The 14559-nt window shown below is 45.1% G+C and overlaps 1 protein-coding gene and 1 long non-coding RNA gene across 3 annotated transcripts in view; one reads left to right on the forward strand and one right to left on the reverse strand.

Annotated features, from left to right (window-relative positions):
• LOC122447434 overlaps nucleotides 1-4844 on the forward strand; it is a 66071-nt gene extending 61227 nt beyond the window's left edge. The window contains exons 4-5 of one of the 2 annotated variants that reach the window (XR_006271226.1): nucleotides 1978-2169; nucleotides 4680-4844. This is a non-coding gene — a long non-coding RNA (uncharacterized LOC122447434). The remainder of the gene's footprint in view (nucleotides 1-1977; nucleotides 2170-4679) is intronic. The other variant, XR_006271227.1, reaches the window with a different exon arrangement.
• ENOX1 (ecto-NOX disulfide-thiol exchanger 1) overlaps nucleotides 1-14559 on the reverse strand; it is a 478202-nt gene that overhangs the window by 14508 nt on the left and 449135 nt on the right. Inside the window, exon 15 of the mRNA XM_043478063.1 lies at nucleotides 4853-4938. Coding sequence (XP_043333998.1) covers nucleotides 4853-4938 — 86 coding nt within the window. The remainder of the gene's footprint in view (nucleotides 1-4852; nucleotides 4939-14559) is intronic.

Raw genomic sequence — 14559 nt, forward strand, 5'->3', positions numbered from 1 at the left:
GCTTTGTGAGTTTTAGGAAGAGGCTTCTGGTATGTAGGTGGGGAGCCAGAGACACACGGAGAACTGGGTCTGAATCTCTTAGAAGTATTGGGGGAAGATCAGAGGTCTCCCCCCGCTTCACTGTTAGACAGAAAATATTCATCTGCTGATGCTCAGATGTGACTTCTGCAAGGCTTAGGATAGAGCCAGTGAGCTCAAAAGGCTCTGGGCTGATGTGAGACATTCTAGGTATTGATCAGAAAGCATTTTCAAGATAGTGTTGCCTGTTTGGAAGAGCTTACCTGCCTGTGCCCAGGGCATGAGTTTTGACTCAGTAAAGCTTCAGGAAGCCATCTCCCCCCAACCACCCTGTCTTCCTCTGAATGCATCTTTCTGACCTGGTCATATGTTTGTGACACAAGAGAGCTGAGCAAATGAGAGTGAGTGGTTTAGAAGAGGCAGGAAAGAAAAAAAAAATGCACCAGAAACAGTATTTAACTGGAAAATGGACTATTTGGGGATACATAATTTTAGGGACCCATGTGCAGTATACATGCCCATCCTAACTTAAATTACTTCCTGTCTCTCCTTCCATTTCTGACCATTCATATCCTCATCTGTGGTCTTCAGGGAACTCCTAAGAAAAACAGCACTGCTACAGGCTGGACAGAAGTTGTGACCCCATGGATTGTAGCCCGCCAGGCTCCTCCATCCATGGGATTCTCCAGGCAAGAATATTGGAACGAGTTACCATTCTCTGGGGATCTTCCTGACCTAAGGATCTAACCCAGATATCTTGCATTATTGCAGGTGCCTTCTTTACCATCTGAGTCACCAGGAAAGCCCATCAAAACAGGGCAAGGCAGAATCGAAATGTTATCTTAACAAGAGCAGTGGTGATGGGGACTCTGTCTGATCTCAAGGAAACCATACTGTGCTAAGTAAAATTTCTACAAAGCTTTGTCAGGACTTCCCTTGGTGGTCCAGTGGTTAAAAAATCCACCTTGTCATGCAGGGGACTCAGGTTCAATCCCTGCTCAGGGAATTAAGATCCCACATGCCACAGAGCAACTAAACCCACGTGCTGCAACTTCTGAGCCCAAATGCCACAACTAGAGAGTCCACGCGCCACCAGAGAGAGATTCTGCACGATTCGGTGAAGATCCCGTGTGCTGCAGCTAAGACCCAGTGCAGCCAGATAAACAACCAAATGAACAGTAGTAAAAAGTAGAAGCCGTCTCACCAGAGTCAGCAAACATCCTGAGCTGCGGAAGCCAGGCTGAATTCCCCATCTTAATGCAACATTCACCAAAACTCTGGGGGTGGGGGGGGTTGGGACCTTGACACTTGGCTTATCCTGATTAACAAGAGCGGGTGCCAGGAACTAACCAGGATTAACTAACAGGATTAACCAGGGTGCTGTGCCGGGGAACGTCAGCGGCGGGGCCGTGGCCCTGCAGGGTCCTGAGCCTCCTGGTAGCAGATGTGGCGACAGGGCCCTGCAGGACACTTGGAGGACAAACCACTTGTCGTTTTCCTTTCAGCTGAGATCTCTGAGGCTGTGGGATTCCAGGAGAGCCGTAACCTGCCCTCTGGATTAAAAGTCTTAAATATCCTCTCAGCCTCACTGGGTTAGAAAGAATATTTGGTCCAGTCCCTGGCACCCAGGAGTTTTAGTCAGAACACTTAAAAAAAAAAAAAAATATATATATATATATATATAAAAATTTTATATATAAATATGTTTTATATTTACTTATAAATATTTTATATTTATATTTATGTATAAATATTTTGTTTTATATTTATGTATATTTTATATTAATATTTATAGATATTTATATATTTTAATATCTATATATTTGTCTATTTAATATTTATATATTTATGTACAAATATTTCTATATGTATTTCATATTTATAAATACATGTTTATATATAAATATAAACTATATAATGTTTATATATATATATATATATATATGCTTTTTACCTCAGGCATGAGCAAAGAATCTGACAGTTCCACTGAGCATTTGAGCCAGGAGATGGAGGGCTGTCCGGAGGAGATGCCGTGTTTTCTCTGTGAGGGTAACGCTGTCTTCTAAAGTGAAACTATGTCTGAGAGGAAATGGAATTCCCCTTGATGCAATCCCTTCTGGAAAAGTCCACCGTCCAAGGGCCAGAGACCAGGTATATGAATTCTCTCCTCACGGAGAAGACTGCACAGATCTCAGCTGAGCAAGGGGGCGATGGACCCTGCCTTGAGGGCGAGCGCGAACAAGAACTCCTGAGCTGCTGGCCGCCACATAGGTGACTATACCTGGACGTCCCGCGCATGCTCACACACGCCTCAGGGGCGCGCGCGCCGACCTGCGCGGACGGGGTTAGAGGGGACTAGCGCCCTGCCGTGATTACACAGCTAACAAGTGGGTTCCTAGTGAAACGACCACTGCTTTCCCAAGAGGCTTCCCGCTTGGGGTTTATCTAGAAAGGGAAGGAGAGAAATGTCAACAGTCCGAGGGAAGGATAATAGCAACAATAGGAACCATTTCTTGAGGGCTCATGCTATGCCAAGAACACTGGTGCGGGCGGTATTTCATTTCCTCCTCCAGACAAAGGTAGTGGTGATGTTAGGAAGGATGTCACCGGAGAAGGAAAGCACAGCCAAGAAGCCCTTCAAAGCCTGCTTTCAACAAAGGAACGTTGTATTGCTCCTCCTCCTCTCTTCTGAATTCACAGGAGTGTTTTCTGTACCTCGAGCCCAACCCCACCCAAGTGAGGGGAGACCAGGGCCATGATTCGGAATATCGAGACGCTTCCAATCACCAGGCCTCCCTGGTGGCTCAGTGGTCAAGAATCCACCTGCCAGCGCAGGAGATGTGAGTTTGAGCTCTGGATCTGGGAGATCCCAAATGCTGCAGAGCAGCTAAGCCCGTGTGCCATAACTACTGAGCCTGAGATCTAGAGCCCGGGAAGCCCATGCACCCGAGAGCCCACGCCCTGCAGTAAGAGGAGCTCCTACAGGGAGAAGACAACACGCAGCGGAGAGTGGCCCCCACTTGCCGCCAGCTAGAGAAAGCCCATGCAGCGGTGAAGACCCAGCACCGCCAAAATGAAACCATTGCTTTTTAAAAGCTACAGAAAACCCTTACAATCCCCTCCTTCCACAGGGACGGTCCACCCTGTCCCCAGTGGCGGGAGACACAGGAGGGCGTGGATCTCTATGACTGCAAACTACTTTTTGTTCCAGCTGATTTCTCTCGAAGGTGAAGTGTAAGGCCCATGAGAAAGGTTGAGCATTTGTGGGACTGTGCAGTGGTTAGATCATCTGCATCAAGACAAGATGACAGTGCAGCCCTACAGTCGATCCTGACCACCGAAGAGTCGGGATGACTGACGTGTACTGAGGTCAGAGAGCTGCAGGCCGTGGGCCCGGTCCTGTACACCCCATGAGCCTTGCTGCCCTCAGCGTAAGACAGGCTTATTTCCACTGGCCGTTCCAGCAGGACACTGAGCAGGCTGCCCAGTGCCAGGCCCAGCGTCTCTGTCCCTTCAGGCTGCCTGAGGCGGTCCTGGTTAATGCCACCGCTTTATTTGGACAGTGAATAAATCACTCCAAAATCACTGCAGATGGTGACTGCAGCCATGAAATTAAAAGACGCTTACTTCTTGGAAGAAAAGTTATGACCAACCTAGACAGCGTATTAAAAGGCAGAGACATTACTTTGCCAATAAAGGTCTCTCTAGTCAAAGCTATGGCTTTTCCAGTAGTCACGTATGGATGTGAGAGTTGGACTATAAAGAAGGCTGAGTGCCGAAGAATTGATGCTTTTGAACTGTGTTGTTGGAGAAGACTCTTGAGAATCCCTTGGACTGCAAGGAGATCCAACCAGTCCATCCTAAAGGAAATCAGTCCTGAATATTCATTGGAAGGACTGATGCTGAAGCTGAAACTCCAATACTTTGGCCACCTGATGCAAAGAACTGACTCAATGGAAAAGACCCTGATGCTGGGAAAGATTGAAGGCAGGAGGAGAAGGGTACAACAGAGGATGATGGACGGCATCACTAACTCAAGGCACACGAGTTTGAGTAAACTCCGGGAGTTGGTGATGGACAGGGAAGCCTGGCCTGCTGCAGTCCATGGGGTCACAAAGAATCGGACACGACTGAGCAACCGAACTGAACTTATTTGGACAGAGGCCCCTCTCACCATTCACCGGGATCTGATACATACATTGAGCTTTTTGTCCTTTCTTTTTTGGCACACAAATGCCTCCATGGGCTAGGAGTGCAGCTGATCTGCAGAGGAGGAAAACTAGCCTCTGAGAAGAGAGGAGTGACGACCTGACCTGGGTGTGCCTCTCGAGGTGCATAGCTGAGAAGAACTTTTGTAGTCATTTCTTTTCCATTTGGGGAATGATGCTAAATACCACCACTAACACAGTTTTCTTGAGAGTTGTATCAGATCTTTATGTTATTTGAGGTGATTTTCCTCTATTGTGTTGAGTCCTTAGCATAGAGTTCTGGGAGGACATGGCCGAAGGATAATGCCCCATTAGCCACCCTGACCTTGTATCTCCCTTGTTGTGGGGACTTTCAACCAAATTGTACTTTCAAATCCCTCATATGCTGCTCAAAGTAATTTGATGTCTGCTGAAAGTCAGTGTCATTTTCAATAACTGCTTTTCTTTCTACAGGGACAAAAGCAAGGGAAAGAAGACATTCTCTGCCAAAAACTGAGTTCTTGTGGAGAAGTACAGACAGACCTCCATCCTCTATTACATCCCTAACACAGATCACACAGGTTCAACCTGCAGCCAGCAACCAACATCCTAAGTTTTCGCAACGCCAGTCGAGAAAAAGGACTTACCTTGGAGTCCAGCTGCTGCATGTACGACCAGAGATATTCTATATTGGCTCCGAAAGGATGGACGTGAAGAAACGTGGATATGATGCCTGAAATGAAGAAGGCAAAAGGATGTTATTGAGAGGCAAGTAAAAATCTCAGGTGAATATTGTCATCTGACCCCAGTGACAGTTTTGTCAGGGCCGAGTCATGGTCTTGCCACTTGTATCAGCGCTCGGCAAGCATTCAGTAATAGCCCGTTTTGAAGACAGTAATAGTAACGTGGCCAACAGAACACTCTCCCAGAATGACAGTAGTTAGAAAAGCGAGACAGAAAATACACAGATGAATAAAGGTGTTTCCAAACAGAGGTTTCTGGTAGCATTTCAACTACCAATTTTATGCTTGATTTACCGATATAAAATTGTGGTTACTGGAAGGATCAGGTGATCGATCCCCTTCTTTCCCTTTCTTCCTCTCGGTGGACTTACCAATATGAAAATGGCTCCTGTGGCTGTGTCAGAGAGCACGCTGCCTCCAGCTCCCCTGGTAATTACCTCTGCTAGTTACAGGAAATATTTAGTCCCTCTTTTCCCTCACTGCCACTGAAGGAAGCACAAATCCTCTGCTATTTCCCCCTGGCTGTTGCTGTTGTTTCAAGAGAGCCGGCCTGCTCTCCCCTCTCTGCTGTAATTTACAAGATCATTTTAAAAGGCCTGGGAATGGATGGTTTGGCTGGAGTCTGATTATAAATCAGAGGGCTTTTTCCATCGTGAAACTCAACTGTCAACATTGTACTGACAAATGAAAAGCTGAATGTCGGTGTTAGGGCTGAAGGAAAAGCATCACCCTCCTACCCTCCCCGCTCCTACATCCAAAATCAAAACAGTGAAACGAGAACGTTGACTCCACAGGCTGTACACTCCTGTTTGTTAAGAAATGTGTTCAGACTGACGTTTTTGGCTTCTCTTTGTACTTTGAGATGAATCACATTTGAGGATGAGCCCCCTGATGTTCTGTTTACTGTGACGCTTTGGTGCTAGAAAGCCAAAGGTCAAGGGAAGACCCACACTGGTATGCAACACTGCGTTTTGGTCATTGAATCAACTGCAGGGTGTCCTGGGACTGCCCTGGGAAAGGATCTCATGGCCCCCTGAGCTCCCATGAGATGCTTGAAATGCTCTGGATGAGTGTCAGTTTTTAAAGAAAAAATTCCCAGTTTATCCTTAGGCTGAGAACAGAGAACCGAGAGGTTTACACAAGTACTCTTAAGACCTGTCCTCGGAACACTTTAATGTGTGTTTTCTTGGACAGTGAAATGAGGAACATAGAAACACTTTTCCATAAAGCTAAAATCTCAGTTTTCAGAGATTGACCTTTTCCCTGAAATACATAGAGCTACTGTTTTATTCTGATATTATGTTGTTCTTTTTTTTTTTTTTCTTAAAATGTCCTCTGAAATAATGGCAATGATAAGTTAGGGATGGAGTAAAGGGACAGAATAGTTGATTAAACAGTTAATCCCACTAGGGGATTGTAGGTAAAGGAAGAAGTCTGGGAGACCCCTATAAATTAATGGCCTCTAGGACATTTATGCTCTCTGCACACCTAGAAAATAATTTATGGAAAGGTGTCATTTCAAAGTGAAAGATCCTCATTGTACTGAGACCGGAAATAATTTTTACATACTGCCATGACGGTACCTTCTTGGATCACAAGGGACAAGGAAATGTCCCCCTTTTCCACCAACATGGAGAAGGAACTGATGATGGAAGCGTAATGTCTACTCAAGAATGAGGACGGAGGTAGTCCTTTCCCGCTCCTTACTTCTCATGTAGCCCTCTGAGTTCCTGGGGCTTGCAACCTGTTGCCCACCTGTTTGTAAGCCTCGCATGGGAAGCATTCTAATGAATCACTTCTTATCCATCACGTTGCCTCTTGCTGAATTCTTTCTGTGCTGAGACATAAAGGACTAGAGCTTCTTGGAGCCCTCTGAAATGCCACCAAGTGGTTTCAGATAGCAGGTAGCAATGGTAGTTTTAATCTAAGTGGCAAACAGCCATTTTAAAAAAAATTTTTTATTTTGTATTGGGTTCAGCTGATTAAAAATGTTGTGATAGTTTCTGGTGAACAGCAAAGGGATTCAGCCATCTATATATACATGTATCCATTCTCCCCCTAACTTCCCTCCCATCCAGGCTGCCACATAATACTGAGCAGAGTTCCATGTGCTCTACAGCGGTCCTCGCTGATTTTCCATTTTACATGTAGCAGTGTCTACAGGTAACCATAAGTTCATTCTCTAAGTAAGTGAGTCTCTTTCTGTGTTGTAGTTCATTTGTATCATTTCTTTTTAGATGCCACATATAAGGGATGTCATAAGATATTTCTCCTTCTGTCCGACTGACTTCCCTTCGTGTGACGGTCTCTAGGGCCACCCATGTTGGTGCGGATTCACAGCCATTTTTAATACACTTAAGTGGGACTGTTTTGTCCCTCTCATACCACCTCATTTGCTAATTTGTGTTTGAACAATTTCCCTGTGCCTGAAATTCTCAAATCTGGTGAGGTGGCAGTGTAAGTCAGTCTGTTACCAATAAGAGTTAAAGTATAGATGCTTGTGAATGATTTACTTAGACAGTAAATTAGAAGTCTTTAAAAAAAAAATACTATTTTCATTTGCATTCCTTAGGTGGGAGAGAGGGGGCAGAATTCTCATGGGGAATTGTTTCTATTTCAGGATGGTGAGTGGTGCTTCTCTGCTGTCCCAGGCTGAGGACGAGTGGTTCCTATGTCCACTGCTTTCCACAGAGAACCTCCGACAAACGGCAGGCAGACCCCTGCCCCCTGTAAGGGGTAAAGGCGGAGGGCAGGGAAGGGAGGGGCAGTCAGTGCTGGCTTTGTGGGAAGGCGAGGGTGTTCCTAGTGAGAAGCTCTTTGCTTCTCCTCTCAAATGGGATGCTCCCAGGGAGGAAGGAGGCACCTCAAAGAGAGCAGCCTGGAGAGACTGGAGGGGTTCTGCAAGAGGGGGACGGGCATTCCTTTCCCTGGTGGGACATCCACTTAGGCAGCAGACCTATGGATCCAGCTTTGCTGTGGGCCGAGCTCAGGGGAGATGGTGGGGCTCAGACGGGGAGCAGTAGCGCACTGCAGCCTGTGGGTGATAGGACTGTGAGCTTCCCATGGGACACGGGGGCATCTCAGAAGGTGGATGGGCTTGAGCAGTCTTACAGGTATCTCAGGGGCTCCAGCAAATAGAGAAAACAACATTTTTCACGTTAATATCCCTACGGGACAAAGAATCATCAGCATCTCCTGGATAACCCAGCTTCTCCTGTGAATACCCTTGGGGGGTGTGCCATGAAGTTAAATGCCCCCAACAGGATGGACGGTATGGTTTAGAAGAGAGTGGGGTGGGGCCAAGGGGGAATGACTGACAACTCTTGGCCTAAAGAGATGAAGATATGAAGAAGGAAATTTAGGGATACCAGAGATGGGAGGACCTGGAGTGGCTGCTTTTCTTGCCTCTGTGATGCTGGCATCCCTCACTGCTTACAGTCCCTCACCCCCTAATCTTGGGTCTCTACCCCCAAGGAACTTTGCCCTTGGACAGTATTTGTGTGTTCAGGTTCAGCAGCAGGAATATAGTATACAGTTACAATAAATGTATGCTGAGGGGCCTTCCTGGTGATGCAGTGGTTGAGACTGCGAACTCCCAATGCAGGGGGCCCAGGTTCCATCCCTGCTCAGGGAACTAGATCGAGTGTGCTGCCTCAAAGATCGAAGATCTCGCATGCTACAACTAAAAGACCTGGGGCAGCCAAAGAAATAAAAAAAACGTTGTTGTTCAGTGGCTACGTCATGTCTGGCTGTTTGTGACCCTGTGAACTGCAACACTCCAGGCTTCCCTGTCCTTCACGTCTCCTAGAGTTTGCTCAGACTCACGTCCATTGAGTTGATGATGCCATCCAGCCATCTCATCCTCTGTCACTCCCTTCTCCTCTTGCCCTCTATCTGTCCCAGCCTCAAATGTACACTGAATGAATTTATACTGTAGAAATGAGAATAGCTAGTATACTTCTTTAACATTTCTACTGTTTTGTTATTGATAAATGAGGGGAAATAAGAACCTTAAAAATTGGTACCAGTACGCACCAATGATATCATAAACCAGGTAACTTTGAAGTACTATTCATCAGTGATTCCTGCCCGTTACTCATGGTCTTACGTATTCAAAAGAGTAACCTGGGTATTTTGGGTGCAGGAACTTCTTACTGAAACTATTTTGCTCATAAAGCTAAGGGGAAAATGCTCATGTGATTTTTAGATATTTCTCTAAAGTCAGATTAGAAACCCTAATCCAGACATGAGTCTTTTTCCCTAGGAGAATATTTAGAACCATCTTAGTGGTAGCTGATATTAACAAGCCATTAGCTTTTCTTTATAAAAGTTTAAGCAGTTGTCATTAGATACCTGTGGGGCCAAAGCAGGAAGTTAAATAAAGGTTCTCCAAGCTTTTCCTGTGGATGGGAACCGAGTTATTCAGTATTGCTAGAGACACAGTAGAAATGGGAAACATGAGTCATCATCTCTGGCAAGTACTGCACCCGCTCCTCCTCCCTCCTCCCCTGCCCATCCCAGCAGCATCGACAGAAGCATCAGTCGTGCCATCTGAGAAAATGTAGTTTCCAGGCCCTGGTTCTGGATCAGTTCATTTTAGGGGAGCTTCCTAAATAATCAACTAAAGCTTCTTGCTACATTGCTTTAGTCATGTCTGACTCTCTGTGACCCTGTGGACTGTAGCCCACCAGGCTCCTGTGTCCATGGGGGTTCTCCAGGCAAGAATACTGGAGTGGACTGCCATGGAGATCTTCCCCACCCAGGGATAGAACCCGTGTCTCTTATGTCTTCTGCATTGGCAGGTGGGTTCTTACCACTACCATCACCTAGGAAGTCCTCCTTTAAAGGAACTGGGAGATTTCCTGAGACTGGAAAAAAAAAATGATAAGTGTAACTCAAAATCTAATCTATAAACCCAGAAATGGAAACTATTTATGGTTCTCTGGAAGACCATAAAGACCATAAAGCCTTGGTAAAAGGAACACGAGGAACTGAGGGTAGAGCACTCAGCCATTACTGAACTGATGGATCTCCAAAGGAATGGATTCAACAGCTGGTCTTGGTTTGATCCATGGAGAAGCAAGGTCTCCATGTTTAAGACTGTGTTTCCCAACAGTGGAAAATACAACTGTAAGTAGCTAATTTAAGAAAATAAAGAAGGAACAGAGGAGGCTGTCAGTACTCTTGGGTTTTCAGCACAGCTCAGGGCCTAGCTTATAAAGAAACACAAGCCAGTTCTATACACCTTCCTCACCAGGAAGACACATTTAAACAAGCACATCAAAGCATTTTCAGCTTTTCCCATCAAAGTCATCTAGCCCATTCTTGATTGCAGACCTCACTAGGACCAAGGGAGCAGAATTTCAATTAGATTTGTATGGATTCATTTCCTTAGTAGCATTTGGGTACCAGGTCCTAGGGCGTATCACATCGGACAGACAGACGAGGGTCCTGCTCTTGGAGGACTAATTTTCTAGGTAAGCAACACAGATGATAGACACAAAGATTAAAAATAAAAAGAGGACTTTCTTGGTGGTCCAGTGCTTGGGAATCTGCCTGCCAGTGCAGGGGACATGAGTTCAATCCCTGGTCCGGAAAGATTCCACGTGCCTCGGAGTGGCTAAGCCCGTGAGCCCCGACTCCGGAAGCCCCTGCTCCCTAGAGCCCGTGCTCCGCAGCCCAGAGAAGCCAGCACAGAGAGCAGCCTGCATATAGCAACTGGAGAACTGCTCACGGCAACGGGTCCACGTGCAGCAGCAAAGACCCAGCGCAGCCAAAAGTAAAATAGGAAAAAAAAGGAGACACTTTCAGATGGTGGACACAGCGCAGAAAACAAAACAGGTGATGGGACAGAACTGGGAGTGGCCCCAAGCTTGGTGGAGGGCTGCTTTACATAGACGCTCAATGAAGGTGAACCTGCCTGAGGGTCAGATGAGGAGCGGTCAGCCACAGTGAGCCAGGGTGGGGGGAGATGACTCAAGGAGAGGCAACAGCAAGTGCAAAGGGCCTGGGGTGGAATGAGGTGGCAGGAACAAGCGTGGCTGGGGAGCGACAGCGTGCATTCAGAGGTAGGTGGGGGCGCCAGATCACACAGGGCCCCAGCTTAAGGAGGCTGGATTGAGCTCAATACAGCAGGAAACTGATGGAAGGCTCTAAGCAGGGACATGATGTGAACTGAATCATGTTTTAAAAATTTCATTCAAGCAGCTGTACAGCGAACAGACAAAAAAGGAAAATGGAAGCATTTGCAACAACCACTGGATCACTGAAGAAATCACAGAAGAAATTTAAAAAGATAACCTGGAGACAAATGAAAATGAAAACACAATGCCCCAAAACCTACGGGATGCAGCAAAAACAGTTCTAAGAGGGAATTTTATAGTGATACAAGCTTACTTTAAGAAACAAAAAAATCTCAAATAACCTAAACTTACATCTAAAGCAGCTATAGCAAGAATAATAAACAAAACCCAAAGTTGGTAGAAGGAAAGAAATCATAAAGATCAGAGCAGAAATAAATGAAATAGAGACTTAAAAACAACAACAACAAAAAGCTGGCTCTTTGAAAAGATAAACAAAACTGATAAACCATGACCCAGACTCACCAAGAAAAAAAGAGGGTGCAAGTCAATAAAATAAGATATGAGAGAGGAAAAGTTACAGCCTTCACCACATAAATACAAAGGATCATAAGAGACTACTATGAGCAGCTATATATACCAATAAAATGGAAAACCTAGAAGAAATGGACAAATTCTTAGAACTAAAAGTACTATTTCCCAAGACTGAACCAGGGAGAAATAGAAAATGTTAACAGATCAATTACCAGTACTGTAATTGAGTCAGAATTAAACTCCCAGCAAACAAAAGTCCAGGCCAGATGGCTTCACAGGTGAATTCTACCATTTAGAGAAGAGTTAACAGTTAGCCTTCTGAAACTATTAAAAAAAAAAAAACAAAACTGCAGAGGACGTAACACTTTCAAACTCATTCTATGAAGTCACAATCACTCTAATACCAAAACCAGACAAAGATACTACAAGATAAGAAAACTACAGGCCAGTATCACTCATGAGCACAGATACAAAAATTCTCAACAAAATACTAGCAAACCAACTCTAACAATACATCAAAAGTATCATACACCATGATCAAGTGGGATTAATCCCAGGGATGTAAGGAGATTTCAGTATCTGAAAATCAATCATTGTGATATACCACATTAACAAAGACTACAAGCCATATGATCATCTCAATAGATGCAGGAAAAGCTTTTGATAAAATTCAATATCCATTCATGATAAAAACTCTAGAAAGTGGGTACAAAGGGAACATACCTCAACATAATATATGGATTTCTTTTTCTCTTATGGAATCCTATTTTTTAAAATTGTATTGATACTGGCACCAAAACAAACATATAGATCAATGGGACAGAATAGAAAGCCCAGAAAGAAACCCACATACTCATGGCCAGCTAATCTGCAACAAAAGAGACAGGACTATACAATGGAATAAAGACAGTCTCTTTAACAAGTGATGCTGGGAAAACTGGAACACCTACATGTAAAAGGATGAAATTAGAACATTCTCCAACATCATACACAATAATAAACTCAGGATGGATTAAAGACTAAATGTAAGACTGGGTACGATAAAACTAGAGGAAAACATAGGCAGGACAGTCTGACAAAAATTGCTGCCATGTTCTTTTAGATCTGTCTCCAGAAGGCTTAGCTCTGCCAAAGAGTAGCTGTCCTTAGCCACAGTCATATCTTGCTGGAAATCAGTAGAGGCCTAACCAGGCATCTGGAGAGTCAGCAGGGAGGGGTTATGTGAAATCTGGGTCTCCCCCTAAGCCACTGGGGACAGTTGCCTGTGGGCGGCTGCAGAATGCCAAAGCATTTATGAGAAGTGGAGAAAGGCAAGACTGGGAGTGGGTGGCAGAAGACTGATGAAACACTTCTGTGGTTTGGTCTAGTGTTTCTCAGCGCCCTGGGATTTTAAAAACCTTTAATTGTCCAAAAAGCAGGTTTTCCCACTTATTTGTTGACTGTAATACCGGATCTTGTACAGCTTTTTAAAAACGTGTCTCTCTCCCTTAATTTTACAATTAACTTTTATTGGGGTGCAGTCGCTTTACAATGTTGTTTCTGCTATACAGCAAAGTGAACCAGCCTCACGTATGCATACATCCCCTCCTTTCTGGACTTCCTTTCCATTCAGATCACCAAAGCGCACTAAGGAGAATTTCTCATGCTGTACAATATTATTGCAGGTGTGGTTTCGACAGTCAAGAATCTGCCTGCAATGCAGGAGACCCGGGTTTGATCCCTGGGTCGGGAAGATCTCCTGGAGAAGGGAATGGCAGCCCACTCCAGTATTCTTGCCTGGAGAATTCCATGGACAGAGGAGCCTGGCAGGCTACAGTCCACAGGGTCACAGAGTTGGACACGACTGAGTGACTAACACTTTTCACACTGTACAATATATCCTCATTAGTTATGTTTTATATATAGCATCAATAGTATATATGTCTTTCTGTCTTATTTTTAACTAAACTGCTGAGACCGCACTTGGGTCTTTGGGTAAGTTGTTCCTTGTATCTGAAATGGCTTTGGAAACTCCCCATCTATCCAGAGGAACTCTCTCCATCCTGTAGGTCGCTCTCAACTGTCCTTTCATCCCCAAAGGCATCTGCAGCAGAAGTAGCTCCTTGGCTGTGTTTCTGACTTGACTTTCATTGTCACCACTTTCTTTCTCGTTAGTCTATAAAGGTCTGGAGGGGAGAGATCGTCTCATCGGCACCATCAGCTAGCATGCGTCTTGGCCCACGGTAGGCCACTAGTTCCTGAAGCAGACCCAGAGGTGCCTGCTTCCGTTATCACCTCAGATGTTAGTCTCACGATAAACTGAGCCTCTGCCCATGAGGATACAGACTCTGCCTACTGAACAGGCTGCTCAGATGACTCTTTTCCACAGTACGAAGTATTAGTTGCTCAGCTGTGTCTGACTCTTCGTGATCCCATGGACTGTAGCCCATTAGGCTCCCCTGTCCATGGAATTTTTCAGGCAAGAATCCAGGAGTGGGTTGCCATTCCCTTCTCCACAGGATCTTCCCAACCCAGGGATGGAACCCAGGTCTCCCGAATTTCAGGCAGATTGTTCACCGTCTGAGCCACCAGGGAAGCCCATTTCCACAATGAAGCCTGACAATTTTTACGTAGGCTCTTGACAAAAGTTTCTTGGTTTATTGATATGGACATTTGTGTCATGGAAACAAGACTTAGGTCAATGACTCATTCTTTATGGTCAGTAGCTTTCAGACAAGAACACACTCCCTAGATTACTTTTCTCAGGTGCAGCCTAAACGAAGCCTTAACTCTATTCACTGAAAACACCAAAATTTGCCACTCAACCTTCTTTTAAGTGTTTTTATCTATAATTCTTTCATCTGCTTTCTAATACCCATGTGTTAGGGGGAACATTCCAATTCAGATGCAGACTGGCTGTGAGCAGGTGGGTTAGATAGTGAGAGCGATGGGATTGCTGGTCATGGTAGGTGGGGTGGGGCTTGGTGTGAACAGTCACCTTGGTTACACACAATACGT

The sequence above is a fragment of the Cervus canadensis genome, chromosome 9 (genome assembly GCF_019320065.1).
Source record: "Cervus canadensis isolate Bull #8, Minnesota chromosome 9, ASM1932006v1, whole genome shotgun sequence".
Classification (NCBI taxonomy): domain Eukaryota; kingdom Metazoa; phylum Chordata; class Mammalia; order Artiodactyla; family Cervidae; genus Cervus; species Cervus canadensis.